Genomic DNA, 17851 nt, shown 5'->3' with positions numbered 1-17851 from the left:
CCACACCGACTGGGGGTCCTCTAAATTTACCAGCCCAGGCACTCGCTATGCTTATTCTCCATCTCCAGTCAACCCAATCCTTCCGTCTGTCAGCCTGCAGCGGCACTCAACGTCAATGAGCCGATTTATGCGCTCTCTTTGGAGATTCTCATCGAGAACGAGGCCTCGCCGTGAGCCTCGCTGTGAGGAGCGACATGCACTAGACTTCTATTTCGAAGCTAGCCCTGTCGGACATCTTGCATCTTGCTCAATCACTGACCCCGCAAGCTCCCTCAAAAGTCAGGTCCTTGACGGATTGGCCCGCCTCCCATGGACCTCGTGGATTCGCGCTAGACAGGCGGCACCTTCATCCTCACTTAGCTAGCTACGAAATATGCACCTGCTAAGCAGCAGAGCTGGCCAGCGATAAGTTGCGACCCTTACTCAACTAACTAAACGTTCATCATGTGGGCATCAGCCAGCCATCTCCTACCTAGCTGGTGCAGTTGAGCGAGCCCAGAGGATCCGAGTGGATAACTGCGAAACGCCCAGAGCCTTGGTCGGAACGATGTGCTTATTGAGCCAGTGTGTAGCCTGGGAAACAGGATTCAAGCAGGCGGCTTGCTTCCATGGCGCAGTGTGCCGTGCGAGAGAGGGCCTACCATGGGCCTCGACTCCGAGTGGAGGGGCGGCTGCGGGGAGCCGGGTTGCTTGGCAGGGCAGCCGCTCACCCCCTAGTAAGCATCCCGCCAAACACTCAGCCGTGACGCCAGCATCGACGTTAAGACGCCTGACGTTTCCTGTCCAGGCTGTTTAGAGAGGCTCCACCCAGAATCACGACAACTTGTTTGTTGGTTTCTTTTATATATACCCATCCTTGTTCTTGTCTCTTGGCGTTCCATGAGATCAAGGGCCCTTCAGTTTTCCACACCTTTTTCTCTCTCCAACTGATTCTATTCGTATTTTTTTCTCTCACTTATACTCCTCTCCTTTCGTATACAAGCACCATACTATGGTGCGAGCGCTAGGATGGGCCTTTGCGGCCCTCCTTTCGGGCGTGTCCGCCAACCGTCTGCTCTGGGACCGCCAGTCGACATATAACAGCACCCACGAGCCCTGCCAAGTCGCGCGTAAAGCCGCCGAGTTCGGGATGGGATCTCGAATCAAGCCGTCGCTGGCCCTGGCCTGCCTGGCATCCGCCCCCCTGAACCTTGACAGAGACATTGAGCTAATCGACTCCCTAATCCCCTACGTCGAGCAGCAGAGCACCATAGGATACCTCAAAAACCCTCCTGACAGCTACCTGTATCCGCCTATCGACCTCATCGGTGGCCTCAAGCAGATTAAGGAGAAGCTGCGGGCGGGCGGCTACAGGTCTCAGCTCGACTTTGCCTGGGAGGTCAACGCCATCTACAACCAGGTCTACGATGGCCACTTCGACTACCGGCCCGCACTACTGACCGTCTTTGGCTTCCAGGTCAGCCGCTCTCTCGTGTCGGTGTCCAAGGACGGCATCGAGCTGCCCAAGGTGTACGATGCTGAAGACCTGCGGAAGCAGGCCAAGAGCAAGCACTTTGAACCTTCCGAGGTCGTCAGCATCGACGGTCTCGCCATCGTTGAGTACCTGCAGATTGTTGCCGCCAACAGCGCCCTCCAAGACCCGGACGCGCAGTACAACAATCTCTTCTCCTCCCCGGCGACCCTCGCTCGTGGTGGTGGCCGCTACTTTACGAGCGGCGGATATGTCGAGCTCCCCGACTCCAGTATTTACAAGTACGCTAACGGATCCGTCAAATCCTTCCCCAACTATGCAGTTATACAACAGGATCTCACAGATATCGAGAACGGCCGGGATCTGCACCTGGCGTACGAGATCCCGGCTCCCGAAAAAGCCGCCGTGTCGTCGTCGCTGTCGGTCAAGGCAACTGCGACGACCACATGGACCACGTCGTCGACTACGGGCACAACGACAGCTACCACCACAACTAACAGCAGCAGCGGCACCACCACGTCTTCTTCGTCCAAGGCGAAAGCCACCAAGGCCAGCAAGAACGGTAAGACGAAGGCCAAGACTTCAAAGACGCCCGCCGCGGCGCCAACGGTGGTGGGCTACCCCTACCCCGTGGTGAAGCACTACAACGATTACATCGCGGGGTACTTCCTCAACGAGACCGAGTACAAGGACGTGGCTGTGCTCTCCATCTTCTCCTTCTCGCCCAAGGCCGGCGCGACGCGGACCACGCGCGAGTTCCACGAGTTCCGGCGCGTGGTGCGCACCTTTATCAGCGAGTGCCGCAAGGCCAAGCGCACCAAGCTCATCATCGACGTCCAGGCCAACGGCGGCGGCCTACTCTTCCAGTCGTACGAACTGTACCGCAACCTCTTCCCCAAGGCCGACCCGCCCTTTGACGGCACCCGCATCCGCGCGACCGACGCCTGGGACGTGATCGGCAAGGACGTCTACGGCACCAAGCAGGAGCGGTCCGCGTTCAACAACATCCTGGACAAGGACCTGAAGCGCTACGCGGACTGGAAGGCCGTGCAGGGGCCCTTCGCCACCAAGGAGGACAAGTTCTCCAGCATCCTCCGCTACAACTTCACCAAGGCGGACACGGTCGGCGAGCCGGGCTTCGTGGTGTCGGGCTACGGGCCCGACGACTCGCCGCCCGAGCCGCACTTTGAGGCCAAGGACATTGTGCTCGTGACGGACGGCTTCTGCGCGTCGACGTGCACTATCCTGGCGCGCATGCTGACGCACCACCAAAAGATCAAGACGCTGGCGCTGGGCGGGCGGCCGCTCAAGGCGCCCATGCAGATCGTGGGCGGCGTCAAGGGCGCCCAGGTCATCAAGTACAACATCTTCCAGCAGATGCTCAGCAACGCGCTGCGCCAGCTCGCCCCGGGCGCCGCCGGGCGGCCCGAGGGCCTCCCCCGCACCGACCGCGACCTGCCGCTGATGCCGCTGCTGGCGAGCCTGCAGTTCAACTTCCGCAACGCGTACCGCGACGCCGACGCGCAGGTGCCGCAGCAGTTCGTCTACGAGGCCTCGCACTGCCGCCGCTTCTACACGTACGACATGACGCGCAAGCCCGCCGAGGCCTGGAAGGTGGCGGCCGACGTCGCCTTCCGGGGCGGGAAGTGCGTCGAGGGCTCGAGCACGGGAAGCGACGGCACTCTTGGCACGGAGCCGCCCCGGCTGGACCGCGACAAGGTCAGGGCCAAGCACCCGGCCTACGACGGCCCGGGCTCCCGCGCCTACGCGGACCGCAGGCTGCCCGAGGCCAAGGCCGGCACCAGGCGCTGGGAGGCGGCGGCCCGCCGGGCGTCGCGTAGGGACCTGGACGCCCGCGGCCTGTCGGCGCACGACCTTGCCCTCATCAACAGGAGACCTAAGGAGGTGCCGAGCAATGGCTGGTGGGACCACACGGGCTTTTAAGGCTCCTGTCTGGTTAGTATGGCTTTATTTCTATCCTCGTTTCATTTTTGTTTTACTGGCTGGACTTTTATATCATTGATAGCGTGCATTACCGTGTTTGTTTTTTATGCGTTCTTGTTTACCCATTTTATCACTTTAGCCGGTAGCACATAAGGTCTCGTTGACTTTGCGTTGAAAAGTCGAACATGAAAAGCTTTGCATCTCATCGTATAAGCCAGCGACCTCATTCTATACTTGTTTGGCTGGACAGTTTTTGGCTCTAATTCTATCTCTATCCTTGAACAATGTATGGGCCGAATGTATGACCGAGAATAAGAAAAGTCAACAAAACAAAAGCTGCAGGCCTCACAGCTGCTCTGCGAGCTCGTCAAGCCAAACGATAACCTTTTCGGCCACGGGCTCGCTGTAGTTTATGCAAAAGTCGTGCGGGATCACGCCGCTCTCATCAAGCACAATGGTTGCGCACTCGCCCTCGGCGACCCCCTTCTGCCCGCGCCTGGCAGCGATGAACTCGTCCCTGATCTCGTCCGAGATCCAGTGGTCGTCCTTGCCGTAAAACATGTAGAACCTCGGCGGCCGCACTCCGTCCCTTTTCCCTTCCTCCTCCTCCCCTTCCTTCACCGTCCCCACGACCGCCCCCTCCACCCCTCCTCCCCAGAACCTGTCGGCGGCCCAGCGGTCCTCGGCGATGACCACCATCTCGTCCTTTCCCATGTGCAGCGCCTGCCACACGCCGTCCCTGCTCTTGAGCCAGGCGGCCGTGGTCGCGGCCCCGTGCGGCGCCATGCCCCAGGCCCGGCGCAGCAGCAGCGCGAGCAGCCAGCGCGGCCAGGGCGCCAGCACGACGGCGGCCGCCACGTGCGCCCAGCGGTCCAGCGTTTTTGATTGCCGCACCGCGTCCAGCCGCCGGCCCGACGGTGACCGCGCCATGTGCGTTATCGTGGGCATGAGAAGCACGCCGGCGCGCAGCCGGGGCCTGCTCTGCTGCTGGTGTTGCTGCTGCTGCTGGTCGCCCTTCCGCCGGGCGACGAGGTCGCGGTGCAGCACCTCGCAGGCCAGGTACGTGCCGAGCGAGTGACCCATGAGGATGATGGCGTCGTACCCACCTCCTTCTTCTCCCCCGACTGCTGCCGAAACCGATGACGACGAAAACAAGGCGTCCCGCTCCGCGACCAGGTCGGCGACGAAGCGCACCTGGTGCTCGACGTCGCGCGGCGGGCTCGCCGGCAGCGCGAACGGCGGCGCGTGGTCCGCGTCGTCGAACCCGGCCAAGCTGGTGCCGAAGACGTCGAGCGCCATCCTGTCCTGCTGCTCGCCGCCGCCGCCGCCGCCGCCGCCGCCGTCGTTGTCCCGCCGCTCGGCCTCGTCCAGGAGCCGCCGGAGGTGCGACAGGAACGGGACGTAGTAGCCGATCAGGCCCGGGTTGCCGGGTATGAAGAAGACGAGCCCGCGCCGCTGCCGCCGCCGCCGCAGCCGTGACGGTGATGGCGGCGGTGGGGCCGTCGACGACGGCAGGAACAGCGACGCCGGCCGCCCAGGGGCCGCGGGCTGGACTTTTGCTTCGTGCATGGCTCGCCTCGGCTGGCTACGGTTGTTTCGTGGCAGTAGTGCTTGGGCGGTCACGGCTTTGCGGGCGCTGGCAAGGAGAAGAGGCGATCTGGACATGGAATTTGTGGATTTCTGGTGGTCGGGTCGAAATGTTCCCCCTAAAGGCTAAAACTTTAGCTCGGTTGCCAATGATGAAGCCGCTGCGGTGGCAAGCGATTAGCGCCTAGTCGCAGCGTGCTTTAGGTGACCACACCGCCAACCCTGATCAAATTGTCACTATCGTCGTTTCAACCGCCCAAGAATATTTTTTTACCATTCATTTGGTGGTCAGCAACAAAATGCCGTAGTGCTTGGAAAAAGAAAAATCTAAGAGGACTCACTGCTCACACGACGCAGGTGCACCGCTTTGCAGAAGCCCATCTGCGCGACTGCGTGCTCGATCATAAGGGGCAAACAGTCCCTTAATCGGACCTGAAGGTCCATGTCAAAGTCGCGTCAAAGGGAGTGTGGGAGAAAAAGAAGGAGGATTCGTTGCAGTGCCGCGATCAATGGTTGTTTGCATCTGATAAAAGGTCGAGGGAGGCCAACTGGTTCGATAGGTTCCTCGGCAGCGACAATGCCGCGACTAAGGTGTCGTAACCAACCAACCACAGCAAGGCCACCGGGAATAAGAAGCTGGTCAAGATCATTACGGTCCCGAAGCACGCGCCGAACTCTGGTTCAAGAATGACCACCGCGCTTGTGCTGGGGTGATTTGGGGGCGGGACTGTGGCATGTGTCTATCAGATTTTGCACCAAGGAGGCCATGATCAGCCAGTTGTTGGGGGCTAGCAGAGCTCCAGTTGCTTGTGCGTTGAGGGACGTGCTTGTACCCCTGACATCTTCAACATTGTCAAGCCGTTCGACCATAAAATGATGCCGCCGGAGCTCGCGAGTGACCTTGTGGAAGGCATGTGGAAGGCCCAAGTTACATTGGTTCCTTTTTATTCGTGCGAGCTCATCGGCGTGTGGAAGTGGTCCAGGGCAGGTCATTGGGTGAAGGAGGACGGGGGGATTCTGTGGAAAATGACGGCCTGCCTGTTGATCTCGGGGCCAGCTTGGTCTGTGTCGTTGCTCCTGATCTATGCAGGTAATAATCGAGCCACGAGAAGTCCATCTCACGCTTCGAGCCCATCTACGTCATGCTGGGGATGTGCGCAGCTATTGGAGTCAATGCCAGACAATGTGGTACCAGCAGGAGTAGTGGGAGGAACAGGACTAAGATCGGGGCCGACTATCTCTTCACGCGGTCACCAAATCAACATAACTGGTTGTCACGCACCTCCAGTCTCTCCGGTCTCGAAAAGCATCAGTTATACGGATGAAAACCATGACGGCCGCTTATTTCAACACAACCATGTGTTTTGCTTCTACCTAGTTATTATGGGCGCAGGAAAAAAAGAATACTGAATCCTCCTCGGGAACCATGTTATACAATTGTTAGCAATTCAAGACCTGCCTGGTAACTTCGAGCGAGAGGGCTAAGAAGCACGAGTCGATGTTGGACTGCCATGTCCTGGACACTGATGTAGCGATACAGACTCGCGGCGCCCGTTAAGCATCGTTCGATCGTGTTGCCGCCTCAGAAATTCGCGGTACGTTGCTTGTCGTAAAATACCGCCTCTTCGCTTCCTCGTTTTTGGGAGGTTGGTAATTCCGAGTCCGTTGACTTTCAGAAACCCAACAACGACGCAAAGAGAATAAAAGCGGGAGCTCTGAACGAATAGCAAGGTGCGAGCCGTAGCCAAAAAGAGAGTGAAGACCAAGGCATTAAAAAGAAACAGGGGGAACAAATAGTCAGCGCTCCAGAGACCACTAGGATACGTAGGTGAGTGAGGTCAGTTAGAGTGTTGTCGGGGAGTGTCAGTCAGGCCCATCTTATGGTGGTGTTAGTCCAATGGCGGAGCGTGATTGGCACCGATTCGAGAAAGCTCTAGGCTCCCGGGGGTGGAGGCGGCGGCGGCTGATCGCTCGGTGGCGGAGGAGGGGCATCGCCGGCCGGAGGCGGAGGCGGCGGCGGAGCTCCGCCAGAGTACTGCGCAATCAAAGCGCTAACGTTAAAGTCAGACGGCGGCGGCGGCAGTCCCGGAGGCGCACCAGGAAGACCTGGAGGGGCGCCAGGGAGGCCAGGAGGGGGCGCGGGCATGCCAGGAACTCCCATGCCGGGCGGCGCGCCATAGCCCGGATATCCAGGATATCCTCCATAGCCAGGTGCACCAGACGATGGCTGGTTCCAGGGAGCCGAGGGCCCCGAGGGGGGTGGGGCAGAGAAGCCACCGTCGCCGTTGCCATTCTGGTAGCCTCGGTCTCGGCCTTGGTCCCGGTCCCGGTCCCGGTCTCGGTCCCGGTCACGGTTGCGCCACGGCTCGCCTTCGTTCTGGTCACGGTCGCTGGCACGGCTCTGGCGGTCACGAGCCCAAGGCGCTGGCCCGCCGGAGCCGCCGCCATTGCCGTCCTCGTTATCACGATCCTGGTGACGCTGCCGCCAAGGGGCTGCTCCTCCACTTGGACCACGCTGCCAGGGGCGCGCGGACTCGCCGCCGGGCGTGTTGTTGCCCCCGCCCCCGCCCCCGCCACCACTGCTCTCGCCGCCGCCAGGTCCTGCTTCAATACGAGCAGGCGGCGCTCCACCATTGAGTTCCGCCATGAGCGCCTGTAGTTGGTTTGCAGAGTTAGATCATGTCCTTATTTGTTCTTGGGAAGCCAGGTTGCATGGTTCGAGTTTCCTTACCTCGTACTCCTTGTCGACGACCTCACCACCACCACCGCTACCAGCACCAAGACGACCAGCGGAACGGAAGGCGGGGGCATCGTTGCGCCAGCTAGCACCCCTCTGTCGGTCAGGACAATCCCTGGCCATGTGTCCAGCATTTCCACAGACGCGGCAGATGATGTTGGCAGTGTAATTCTGCTTCTCGGGACACTCCCATTTGCGATGCCCAATCTGGCCGCAGTTCTGGCACGCCTGGTTCTCGTCGTCTCGGAGAGTACCGTTCAGGGCCGCGAGCTCACGAAGCTGGTTACGCTTGAGCTCATTCTGGCCCTCTGGGATGGAGGCGGCCTGGAGAAAAGGGGAGAGTTGTTAGTAGAAAGTCACCAAAAGATATAGCAACAAGGAGTGAATAAACGAGATGGTGCTCACAGTTTCAATGACATTATGGATCAGCTTTTTGGCCTTGTTGACCTTCTCCTCTGTGTCAGCCATGATGAGGCAGTGAAGATCTTCTTCCTGGTTGCTAGTGTGAGCAGCATCGGATCGCCCCTTGCCCTCCTTGACGGAGCCCTTGCCACGGATCGCGATTTTGGCGCCAGACTCGGACTCCATCTTCTTCAGGGTGTTTCCACGGGGTCCGATAAGCAAGCCAACTTGAGAGCAAGTAGAGCTGGTGTTAGTATGTGTTCAAGTCATTTTTGTGAGTCAAGTTAAGTGTAGCCTGTAGGCTTCGAGTCGGCATTTCTTCCAGACGCGTCCTTGCGAGGGCATGGCATGCAAGCGCGGACACAAACAACGCCGCCCTTTGGAAGCACGCCGAGACACATGGGGGGCAGACAGGGGAGGTTAGGAGCACGGTTAGAAGGGTCGGGAGGTTAGTAATCTCACTGAAGTTGATCTCCGGGTAGTCATTCACCGGCACATAGACCTTCTCCTGGGTCTTTGTGGGGCGCCGGTAGTCCTGTGGCGGATGGTAGTTAGGGATGGTCTTGATGGCCTTCTCGATGAGCTTGTGGCGCTCATCCTCCAGCTTCTTGCGGTAGCGGAATTCGCGCGTGTTGACACGCCGGCCGTGGTTGTCGTACTGAGGCGGTGGCGAGGGCGACCGGTTGCCGTCGGCTGGCACAACATCATCAATCTTGAGCTTCTGCGTGATCTCCTCGATTCTAAGATGCACCGTGTAGGCCTCGAGCTGCTCGTTGGTCATGTTGGCTAGAATGGCGGTGGGCAAATTCATGAGGCCCGCGGCCTTGTTCTCGGTCGCTTCGCCCCATCGGTTTCGCTTCTTCCGCTGCTTCGGGCCGCTGGACTCGGCTCCTGCACCACTTGTGAGCTCTTCTGTCCGCTTCCTCGCCTTGCATGGCATATCGGGTGGGACTAGAAACTTACTGGGCTCAGGGCTCCGACCGCGCTTCAACTCGCGATCGGGACCGCTCGAGGCGACCGAGGGCGGCGCGTACGAGGATGGCGGCGCATAGTTGCTAGGGGGTGCCTCGGGCTCGGAATCGCCACCAAAGCGGCGCGTCTTGCCCAGCGGGATGTTGTTGGAACCCGTAATTCCCTGGTTTCTCCAAGACATCTTGTCGGTCGCGCGACTCCTGCGCACAATACGACGGGGATGTTGAGGGGAAAGTGATGAAGTTGCTGATGCGAAATAGCACCACGAGAGGTTGGTGAAGGAGATGAAATTGCCTGCCTGGCGACGTCGCCTTGTGGTTTCTTCGCTTATTACCTTTCTCGGGCATCCATCTCAGATTATGTAACCTTTTTTTTTCCAACGCCACGCGCCGCGAGTCCTTCCCCACAGTTTACATGTGGGGCGGTGGGGCGGGCTGCACAAGGATGCCACACACACCACAAAAAAGACAGCAGTCTTCCAGGAGGTCCCAAAGATCGAGTAGAATTGTTAGTGCCGTGAGCATTCCTATTTTTTTTTTATCGTTATTCCTATTGCTATTCGTATTTCTCTTTCTATTTTCGTATCTCTTCCCGTTACTATTCCTCGAAGGCACAGCCACGTTTTTTGTGAAGGGCGTGGATGCCCATCGAGGGGCACAGGGGTCATGGTGTTCTGGAGATCAATGATGCGGTTTGGAAGCCTGACAGGAACTTATTGCCCATCCCCTACAAAAATCCCCCGTTCTCAAAAAGTCTACCTACTTCTTGGCATCTTCCGCCATCCCCTTCTGGACCCAGGCGCGAGACGCAGAAGCCTTAGCATCCAGCTCCTCCTCGGTCAGTTTCCTCAGTTCCAAAGCCGTGTGCTTGCTTGGCACATGGCGGCCCTTCTCCACGCCCGGCCGCAGGACCAGGCTCTCGAGCCAGGCGTTCAGGTGAGGGAGCGGCGCAAGGTCGATGCCGGCCCAGGCTGTGTGTGGATGCCGGTCAGCAGATGATAAAAGCAAGATAAAACGGGCAAACTAAAAGGGCGACAAACCGTGAGCCGCAATCCACCCCCAGCACGAAAGATCGGCAATCGTCAGCCTGTCGCCGACCAGGAACCCGGTCTTGTTCTTGCCGAGTTGGGTGTCCATCACGCGGTAGAGACGGCGGGTCTCGTTGCGGTACCTATCGATACCATACTGGATCTTCTCTGGCGCGTAGCCTGTGCGGGAGACGGTCACAATTAGCTTTGGTCCTTGGCAGCACTACTCCGACCTTGAAGCGACGACCATCAAGCAGGAAGAAGGAGATGGGAGGGTCTTACGGGAGAAGTGATTTGCCTGTCCCTGCATGGGACCCAGGCCTGCCATTTGCCAGAAGAGCTGTGGAAGGTGGAGCATCCTCCAAGTCAGCCACCGAGATGGTGTCTACGAGAGAGGCATCGTGGCTACCAACTCACCCAGTTGTTAACCTCATAATACTCCTTGGAGCCATGCGGGTACGACACCTTGTGCTCGGGGTCGTAGCGGTCCACCAGGTACTGCATGATAGAGCCAGACTCGAACAGGTTGATGGTCGAGCCATCAGGCAGAGTGTCGGTAGCGGCCGGGATGCGGCCGTTGGGGTTGATCTCCAAAAACCACGGCTCCTTCTGCGTGTCCTTGCTGATATCGATGGCGGTCACCTGTCCAGTGGCGTCAGCGCGCATCTCTCACGGGGCAGGTCGTTCTTGGATCTCCCTTCCTCGACTCAGCCTGCAGTCCTTACCTTGTACTCGAGGCCAAGCTCCTCGAGCAGCATAGAGACCTTGATGCCATTAGGCGTGCCGGTTGTGTAGAGGTGGAAATCGGTCTTGATACCCATTTTGGCGTGTCTTGTCAGGTGCGAGCTTAGTTGCTTTAGTCTGGCGGTCATCAACAGCAAAGATGCGTGGAGTTGAGCTGCAAGCCTAGAGGCCCCAAGAGATGCCTTCAAGGCGCGTTAAATACCCTGGATACGATTACAAATGCCAAGAGGGGTGACGTGGGAGGTGCGCATGCACCCTCCATCTCGACCCCGCAACATGACTTGCGGTGCATTTCCGCCCTCCATCCATGTCCCAAAGATCAAACGCACGAAGTCGGGTTTCGGGCGTTGGAGGTTGTGAGAACAGACGGATTGATTAGTCAGCACTTATTGTTGATATAATGATGACCCGAGGTTCCCCTGTGGTTAAACATGGCTTTTAGTGCGATATATTAGTTGAACCTGGAGGATTGCATGGCAATGTTGAGTCGTTTGTCTAACACACATTACCATTACGGCCCGCTCCTTATACACCCCAGGCCTCTAATCCGTTGTTGTCCAAAGTTCTCTCTCCTTATACACGCCATTAGCAGTCTAACCGTCCATTCTATATGCCAAGCCATGCCTCACAGTGGGATGGGTCTGATTGTCGGCTCTCAGGAGGAGCCGCTTGATACCCATGTGGTGTAGGTAGGTCCCTAGTTATTTCTTCCAATTGTAGCCCCCAATCGCCTTCTGCTCTGCAGAGACGTACAGGCTGGGCTCCAGCCTAGGCAGCAAAACGGTCGTCAGGGGTCAGCGCTTTAGTCAAGGAGGCAGTAGAAAGGTCAAGTTCTCTAAGACTGGGCTTGCGCTTACCGAGCGTTGTAGACCTGGCAGGTCGACTCGGGGATGATCTTGTTTCCCTCCCGCCTCAGTTCGCTCACGCCTTGCAAGAGTGGTCAGCCGTTTGAATCTCGCCCCTCACATCATGCATGGCTGAGTTCGGGCGGGTATGGGTAAAGGTAGGACGAGTAAATGGATGGGGGAAGCGCTCCCTTCATACTTGAGCTCAGGAAAAAGGATTCGCATCCAGCGGTCATCTGGCACTGGTATTGACACTTGAATGTGAGGTAGGTATGATCTCCCTCGTTGTTTTCGCCGCCAAGTGCGAGCTATTGTTGTGCGTGCCCGCTCGAGGCATTGCAGTCAGCAACCTTGTTTTGTTTGGAGTCCACCACATTAACAGCTGTAGGCGCCATACCTCCAGGATCTTGTGCTCCTTCACCCAGCCGTCGTCGACCTTGTACCGCCCGTTAGCAAGGAGGCTAGCGCCGGGCGCGACCGGCACCGTGTAGATGGGCCACCAGGAGCCCCTGGCTCCCATGGCCGCAGCAGGGCCGGCGGCCGGCATGGCCGCTTCCTGGGGCGGGTAGCCGACGTCGGGCGGCGCCGGGGCCGTACGGGTCGCCGTGATGATCTCGAGCGGGCTGGAGTTGGTAATGCTGGTCGCGGCAGCGGTCGTGGTGCCTGCGCCGTCCTGGCTGTCGTGTGGACGGGCCAGGGCGCACGCGGCGGCGACGCAGGCGGCGAGAGGCTTTGAGAAATGCATGCTTAACTTTCTGTGGATACGGCGCAAGTGTCTTGAATGAGAATGTGATGCTTCGAAGAAGAATGGGCGAGAATATGGGACGGTGGATGATGTGGAAGCGGGAGGCAAAAAGACGGGAGGGAGAAAAACAACTCAAGGCGAACAGGAAGCCTTGGCAGTGTAAACCTGAGGCCGGGGAACCGCGATGGAAATGCATGAGAGCCCTCTTGGTGACTTCCATGCCCGAAAGTAGGGCTGTCTACTGCCCAGGTAATGACGCATCCCAGTGTCAACCCTTGACTCTCCTTCCTTTCCCTCTGCTCTCGCACTCCCCCCTTCCTTCTTGCATACATTGGCAAAAACCTGGCCTGGAAAGAGCGAGGCTCGGAGTCACACGGATCAAGTTAGAACGTGTGGGTTTGGTGGGCTAGACTCTATCCCTCATGACTTGTCTTGCACCTTTACAACCCGTGATAACCATCGCTGTCAGAGATTTCAAGCACGCGGTATCATTTCCCCCGTCTCGCTGTCTTTGTTCCATTTTCAAGGGCATTTGACGTGCATGGCTACCTGTAACGAGCCGATACGGATTTATGGGAGTCACAACACTGGTATCCTGCAAGCACCCCAGATATACCACGCAACGAACTACAGATCGGCGATGAGGCTTTTGCCGAGAGCACGGAGACCACGAGAAGCTAGACGGCCTTGCATTGTCCACTTTCCCCAGGTATAGCTCCAATACAAGACAAGCGTCGTGTGTGATCTATAACGATTAGCGGCAGCCGCCCGTTCCTTCCCGCCTATTCTCTATCCGAGCTTGGGCAGACACGACCCCATCCGAATCTAACGTCATATGTCGTACAATATGTTACATTCATGCCATGGGGGGCATGCCGACGGAGCTCGCGATTTTCTCCCTCTCGGCTGCCCATGGAGCTCCTACTCGCGCGCCCCATCCCTGGCGGCAGCGCCGAGCAGGCTACCTCCCGGCGCTCTGTATTTCCTGTCTCCGTAGCTCAGGCCGAGCGTCCTCTGCGCTTCGCCGCTCCCCCGCGTGGCGGCCTCTTCCTCTCGCTCCTCGAGGGCGGCCACCTCGCCGACCGACACGCCCGTCACGCCCGCCACGACGATGGCGTGGCTCATGACGGTGATGGCCCCCCGCGCCGGCGACGACGGGACCGCGCACGTCAGCACGTACAGCACGCCGGGGCCCTCCAGCACCGGGGGCGCCGTGGCGGCGTCGAGACCAGCGTCGGCAGCGACGACGCCACACCCCGCCCTGCGCTCGAGGTCATCAAACAGGCCGCGGGGCTTCCTCCTCAGCATCGGCCAGCTCTCGTCCCTACTTGCGCCACCGCCACCGCTACCGCTGCTACTGCTGCTGCTGCTGCCGCCGCTGCCGCCACCATCGGCGTCGTTGGGCTGGGTAAAGTGGCGGGCGATGCGGGCGCCGGCGTCGTTGCCGGCGAGCACGTGGACGTTGAAGACGCCGGCGCCGCGCTCGATGGCGTCGAGGGTCCTGCTGGGCCGGCGCACGTTGAAGGCGACGGCGGCCACGTCGCCGTCCAGGTCCAGCGACGCAAACGACGACACGGTCATGCCGACGGCGTGCTGGTGGTGGTGCCAGTGGTGTTGGTCGGCGGCCGCTGCTTGGCGTTGTTGTTGTTGTGTTGCGGACGGCGGGGCCGCGACGGTCACGACCACCACTGACTGCGGCATCCGGCGGAGCACGGAGCGCACGCGGTCCGCGACGCCCGGGGCGGACGGGAGCGGCGGTGCGCGCCACTGGTCCGAGTAGGCTCTCCTGGGCTCTGGGGCGGTGGGCGGGAGGTTAGTCTTGTTCCAAGTCAAGGAATACGAAAGATGTAGTTCTTACCAGCTCGGGACGAGGCGGGCGAAGCAACGGTGGCAGGGTCGAGGCTCACATGACGGAGGGGCTGCAGGGCATGGTGCTGCCGTATTGCGCCCTGGGCAACGAAGCCAAGCAGGCGGCAGTTCCTCATCTCAGGGTATCAAACCCATGGGGGGTTGAGCGTCGCCCTCTAGAAACCTTTGCATTCAGTAGGAACCCGAATAGGCAGAGGGCGCAACTTGGACATGCGAAGAGATCATCATCCTGTTCCGTCTTTCATGGCGGGAAGAAGCTTAAAAGTGGGGCGGACCGCTGCGAGCTTTATCGATACGGCAGGGATTGAAGAAATTGCGTCGTCTTATTGGACGTGCATGAACGACAAGACCCACAATGGGGAACATGCCGTCTTCAATTACTTACACTCCCGCGACATCAAAATTTCCAATGGCGGGCGGACCTCGCCCTGAATAATAAAGATACCCCGAAAACCACCATGCGATTACGGTAGCGCCTCCGAGCCGAGACCACCGACCGATCCCGAGCAGCCCTCCACCCACGACAGCCGGACCAACAACCACCACCTCCACAACCTCCTCCGCACAACCAACGCCATGGCCAAGCTCCCATCAGCCCTCCTCCCCGGCAGGGCCCCCTCCTGCCTGGGCTGCGGCAGCGCCTTGCGCGCCCCCACACTACACCCCCTCCTCTCCGCAACATTCAGCGCACCACGGCGGCCATCCCTCGCCAGCACCGCCGCCACCGCTGCCGCCGCCGCCGCCTCCCAGGTCCGGCACGCGACGCTGATCCGGCGCCCGCAGCGCCCCTACACCTTCACGCAGCTCGTGCAGCTGTCGGACGGGAGCACCTACACGGCGCGCACGACGAGCCCGCACGGGACCTACAGGTCGGTCAAGGACACGCGCAACCACGCGCGCTGGCAGCCGTCGGACCGGTCCCTGCGCAACGTCGAGGTGGACGAGGCCGGCAAGCTCGCCGCCTTCAGGGACCGCTACGGCAGGGGCTGGGACGCCGCCGCGGCCCCGCCCGACGACAGCATGAACGCGGAGGAGCGGGAAAAGGCGCAGAAGGAGCTCGACGCGCAGGAGGAGCTCGACCTCACGGCCCTGATCCAGGGCTACGCCTCGGCCGCCGGCATCGAAGGCCAGAGCGGCATGAACGCGAAGGAGACGGCCAAGGCCGAGAGGAAGAATGCGAAGAAGGGCAAGAAATGAAAGGCCCTGATTTTTTGCGGTAGTACCAAGATACCGTATGAACAAGAAACCCTCCAAAGTCGACCAAATGCCGGCCCGTAGCATACTCAATTGAAGCAATGCGTGCCAGCTCATGATGTCTTTTTCCATCTCATTCACGGATGAAGAATGTCATACTGTTAAGTGGTCTCATGGGAGTGTGTGTGCTGGCTGCGCAAAGACGGGTTCACTATTAAATGGGAGCTGCAGAACAGGCCCTCAATAAAACAAACATTCCCAAACAGCGGCGCTCAGAAAATCTTGGAGGGTATCAGACGCACCGCTTTCGCCTTGATTTTTTAGTCATCTCTCACAGCCGCCGTCACTCATATCCCCATCACCCTATCCTGTCTCTTGATGTAATGATATGAGCACCCCCGAAGCCCAGAGACTCGATAAATGCTAACCCCTATGGCTACCAGCCCCGCCAGATACTCCAAAGCGGGATGCCAGAGCGGCGACGATGGGCCGCGTAACTCCCTAGTCTGAATCCTCGTCGATCCTCGCCCGGGCCCTATCCACGGCAGTGTCGCCCGCTGGCTTGTTGCCGTTGTCCCCCGGGGCCTGTATCACGGGAGGCTTGTAAAACACAGTGTCGTCGTCGTCCGCGTCTAGCTGCATCAGGAACGTCTCCCACTTCTCGATTAACTGCGGCAGGATGATGACAGGTCAGTAAAGAGATAATGTGATTTTTTTTAAGGGGTGACAACAAAGTCGCGCCCCGGAATAGGTAGAAACGCACCTCCTTCTGAGCCTCGACAGCGCTCTCCAGGAACGTCTCGACGCCGCTCTTGAAGTCCTCAACCTTCTCGCGCTCGAAGCGGTCCAGCTCGCTGCGCATGAGGCGGCCCATGTCCTCGAACAGGAGCCTGGCCTGGTGCACCTTTCGCTCCGCGTCGGCGACCTCGGCACCGACCTGGTTGAGCCGGTCCTGCTGGGAGCGGCCCTGGCGCAGGAGCTTGTCCTGCGCCGACCGGCGCTTGGTGAGCTCCGTGTCGGCCGTGTGCCAGGCGTAAAACGCCTTTTGGCGCTGAGAAAATGCCTGCTTGACGCTGCCGATCAGGCGCAGGTACTCCTCGATGACGATGCCAAAGGTCAGCACGTCCTGCTGCGCCTGCCGGTCGTAAACGTCCCGGATCGTCGTCTGCAGCTCCGAGAGCGCGTCCAGCGGGCCCGACAGTGCCGGCGAGAGCTCGACGGTCGAGAGGGCGTGGAGAGATGCCGAGAAGTCGCCCGCTGCCTCCGCCATGGCCTTGCGCTGCCCCACCATGGTATCTATGGCCTTGAGCAGTGCCTTGAGTTGATTCTCCAGCGCATCAAGATAGACACGACGGTCGTGAAACCACTGCGTCGAGCTGTCTTAGTTAACAGTCCAAGGGGTCGAGAAAGCGGGACTAGACTTACATCATCCTGCTCAACGAACTTGTTGCTGCTCGTGCCGATACCCAGGCTGCTCAGCATTCCCTTGCTCTCGGTGCCCAAGTTCGGTTCCCTGCGTTCCTTGTGTTTGATATCAACATTAAAGGATTCGGACTCGAGAAAGAGCTTGAGGTCCGGGTCGTTCTGCAGCGTCGGGTGCGCCGCCGTCTTGTTGAGCATCTTCTCGAGCGCCTGCCGCCGCGACTCAACAAAGTTGCTCTCGAACCGGCCCACCGCCTGCTTCTCGGGCGGTGGCGGCACCACCACGCCAGGGTTGTTGCCGTGTAGAGTGTTGTAAAGCCATAGAAAGTCCCGATACCGCCGCTTGACCTCGAACTCGGGCTGCCTGTAACCCTTGGAGCTTGTCTAGGAATTGGCAAACATTAGCTGGATGCTCCGTTACAGCAGCGTGCATATATATAGTTATCAGCCTGGGAGGTTCCGTACCTTTGTCCGCACCGAGTAAACAATGTGCGAGCCCGTCATGTCGCCGACCTTGTGCGGGTCCCCAACCGAGATCCAGAAGCTCGGCTTCGCCGCCTGCTCGACGCTCACGCTCTGCGCCACGCCGCCGGCCCGGCCGGCCCCTAGCTGGGCGGGGGCGACGGGTGGGGGCACACGCGGCCCGCGGTCGAACAGCCTGTCGTCGTCGGCATCGTCGGCATCGATCCTGTGCGGGTCTGGAGGCCCGCCTTGGCGCTGCTGCTGTGGCTGCTGTGGCTGGCTCTGTTGTTGTTGTTGTTGTTGTTGTGGTTGTTGTTGCTGTTGTGCGCCGGCGCCGGCAGGGCGCAGCGGCACCTCCTTGGGCGGGGCGGGGGGCCCGGCGTCGGGCGACGACGAGCCGGCGCCGACGCCGGGTAGGGGCGAGAGGGTG

The 17851-nt window shown here is 59.6% G+C and overlaps 8 protein-coding genes across 8 annotated transcripts in view; 2 read left to right on the top strand and 6 right to left on the bottom strand.

The window, feature by feature from the left end:
* Positions 1–724: 724 nt before the first annotated feature.
* GGTG_10854 (hypothetical protein) lies at positions 725–3779 on the top strand. Its single transcript, XM_009228732.1, has one exon. The coding sequence runs from the start codon at positions 992–994 to the stop codon at positions 3413–3415; it is 2424 nt and encodes an 807-aa protein (XP_009226996.1). The 5' UTR covers positions 725–991; the 3' UTR covers positions 3416–3779.
* GGTG_10853 (hypothetical protein) lies at positions 3607–5281 on the bottom strand. Its single transcript, XM_009228731.1, has one exon. It carries the CDS (start codon positions 5078–5080, stop codon positions 3761–3763), a length of 1320 nt encoding a protein of 439 aa, XP_009226995.1. The 5' UTR covers positions 5081–5281; the 3' UTR covers positions 3607–3760.
* A 977-nt stretch (positions 5282–6258) lies between these two features.
* On the bottom strand, positions 6259–9431 carry GGTG_10852 (branchpoint-bridging protein). Its single transcript, XM_009228730.1, has 5 exons — positions 9105–9431; positions 8604–9032; positions 8145–8368; positions 7734–8063; positions 6259–7655 (listed from the first exon to the last, which is right to left on the bottom strand). Exons 1-5 carry the CDS (start codon positions 9292–9294, stop codon positions 6936–6938), a joined length of 1893 nt encoding a protein of 630 aa, XP_009226994.1. The 5' UTR covers positions 9295–9431; the 3' UTR covers positions 6259–6935.
* Positions 9432–9599: 168 nt separating this feature from the next.
* GGTG_10851 (glutathione S-transferase) lies at positions 9600–11183 on the bottom strand. Its single transcript, XM_009228729.1, has 5 exons — positions 10866–11183; positions 10558–10782; positions 10423–10480; positions 10153–10320; positions 9600–10083 (listed from the first exon to the last, which is right to left on the bottom strand). Exons 1-5 carry the CDS (start codon positions 11010–11012, stop codon positions 9872–9874), a joined length of 810 nt encoding a protein of 269 aa, XP_009226993.1. The 5' UTR covers positions 11013–11183; the 3' UTR covers positions 9600–9871.
* A 402-nt stretch (positions 11184–11585) lies between these two features.
* On the bottom strand, positions 11586–12474 carry GGTG_10850 (hypothetical protein; the record flags this gene model as incomplete). Its single annotated transcript, XM_009228728.1, has 4 exons — positions 11586–11652; positions 11742–11811; positions 11929–12037; positions 12127–12474. The coding sequence occupies 4 exons, from the start codon at positions 12472–12474 to the stop codon at positions 11586–11588; spliced, it is 594 nt and encodes a 197-aa protein (XP_009226992.1).
* Positions 12475–13141: 667 nt separating this feature from the next.
* On the bottom strand, positions 13142–14584 carry GGTG_10849 (hypothetical protein). Its single transcript, XM_009228727.1, has 2 exons — positions 14333–14584; positions 13142–14267 (listed from the first exon to the last, which is right to left on the bottom strand). Exons 1-2 carry the CDS (start codon positions 14457–14459, stop codon positions 13396–13398), a joined length of 999 nt encoding a protein of 332 aa, XP_009226991.1. The 5' UTR covers positions 14460–14584; the 3' UTR covers positions 13142–13395.
* Positions 14585–14754: 170 nt separating this feature from the next.
* Positions 14755–15744, top strand: GGTG_10848 (hypothetical protein). Its single transcript, XM_009228726.1, has one exon. The coding sequence runs from the start codon at positions 14920–14922 to the stop codon at positions 15538–15540; it is 621 nt and encodes a 206-aa protein (XP_009226990.1). The 5' UTR covers positions 14755–14919; the 3' UTR covers positions 15541–15744.
* GGTG_10847 (hypothetical protein) overlaps positions 15678–17851 on the bottom strand; it is a gene marked incomplete at its 5' end in the record, with an annotated part of 2902 nt that continues 728 nt past the window's right edge. Inside the window, 4 exons of the mRNA XM_009228725.1 lie at positions 15678–16206; positions 16301–16903; positions 16963–17343; positions 17425–17778. Coding sequence (XP_009226989.1) covers positions 16039–16206; positions 16301–16903; positions 16963–17343; positions 17425–17778 — 1506 coding nt within the window. The 3' untranslated portion in view covers positions 15678–16038. The remainder of the gene's footprint in view (positions 16207–16300; positions 16904–16962; positions 17344–17424; positions 17779–17851) is intronic.

This window comes from Gaeumannomyces tritici, assembly GCF_000145635.1.
Source record: "Gaeumannomyces tritici R3-111a-1 unplaced genomic scaffold supercont2.6, whole genome shotgun sequence".
Taxonomy (NCBI): domain Eukaryota; kingdom Fungi; phylum Ascomycota; class Sordariomycetes; order Magnaporthales; family Magnaporthaceae; genus Gaeumannomyces; species Gaeumannomyces tritici.
The sequence above is the reverse complement of the archived record's forward strand: the minus strand, read 5'-3'. Positions and strand labels throughout refer to the sequence as shown.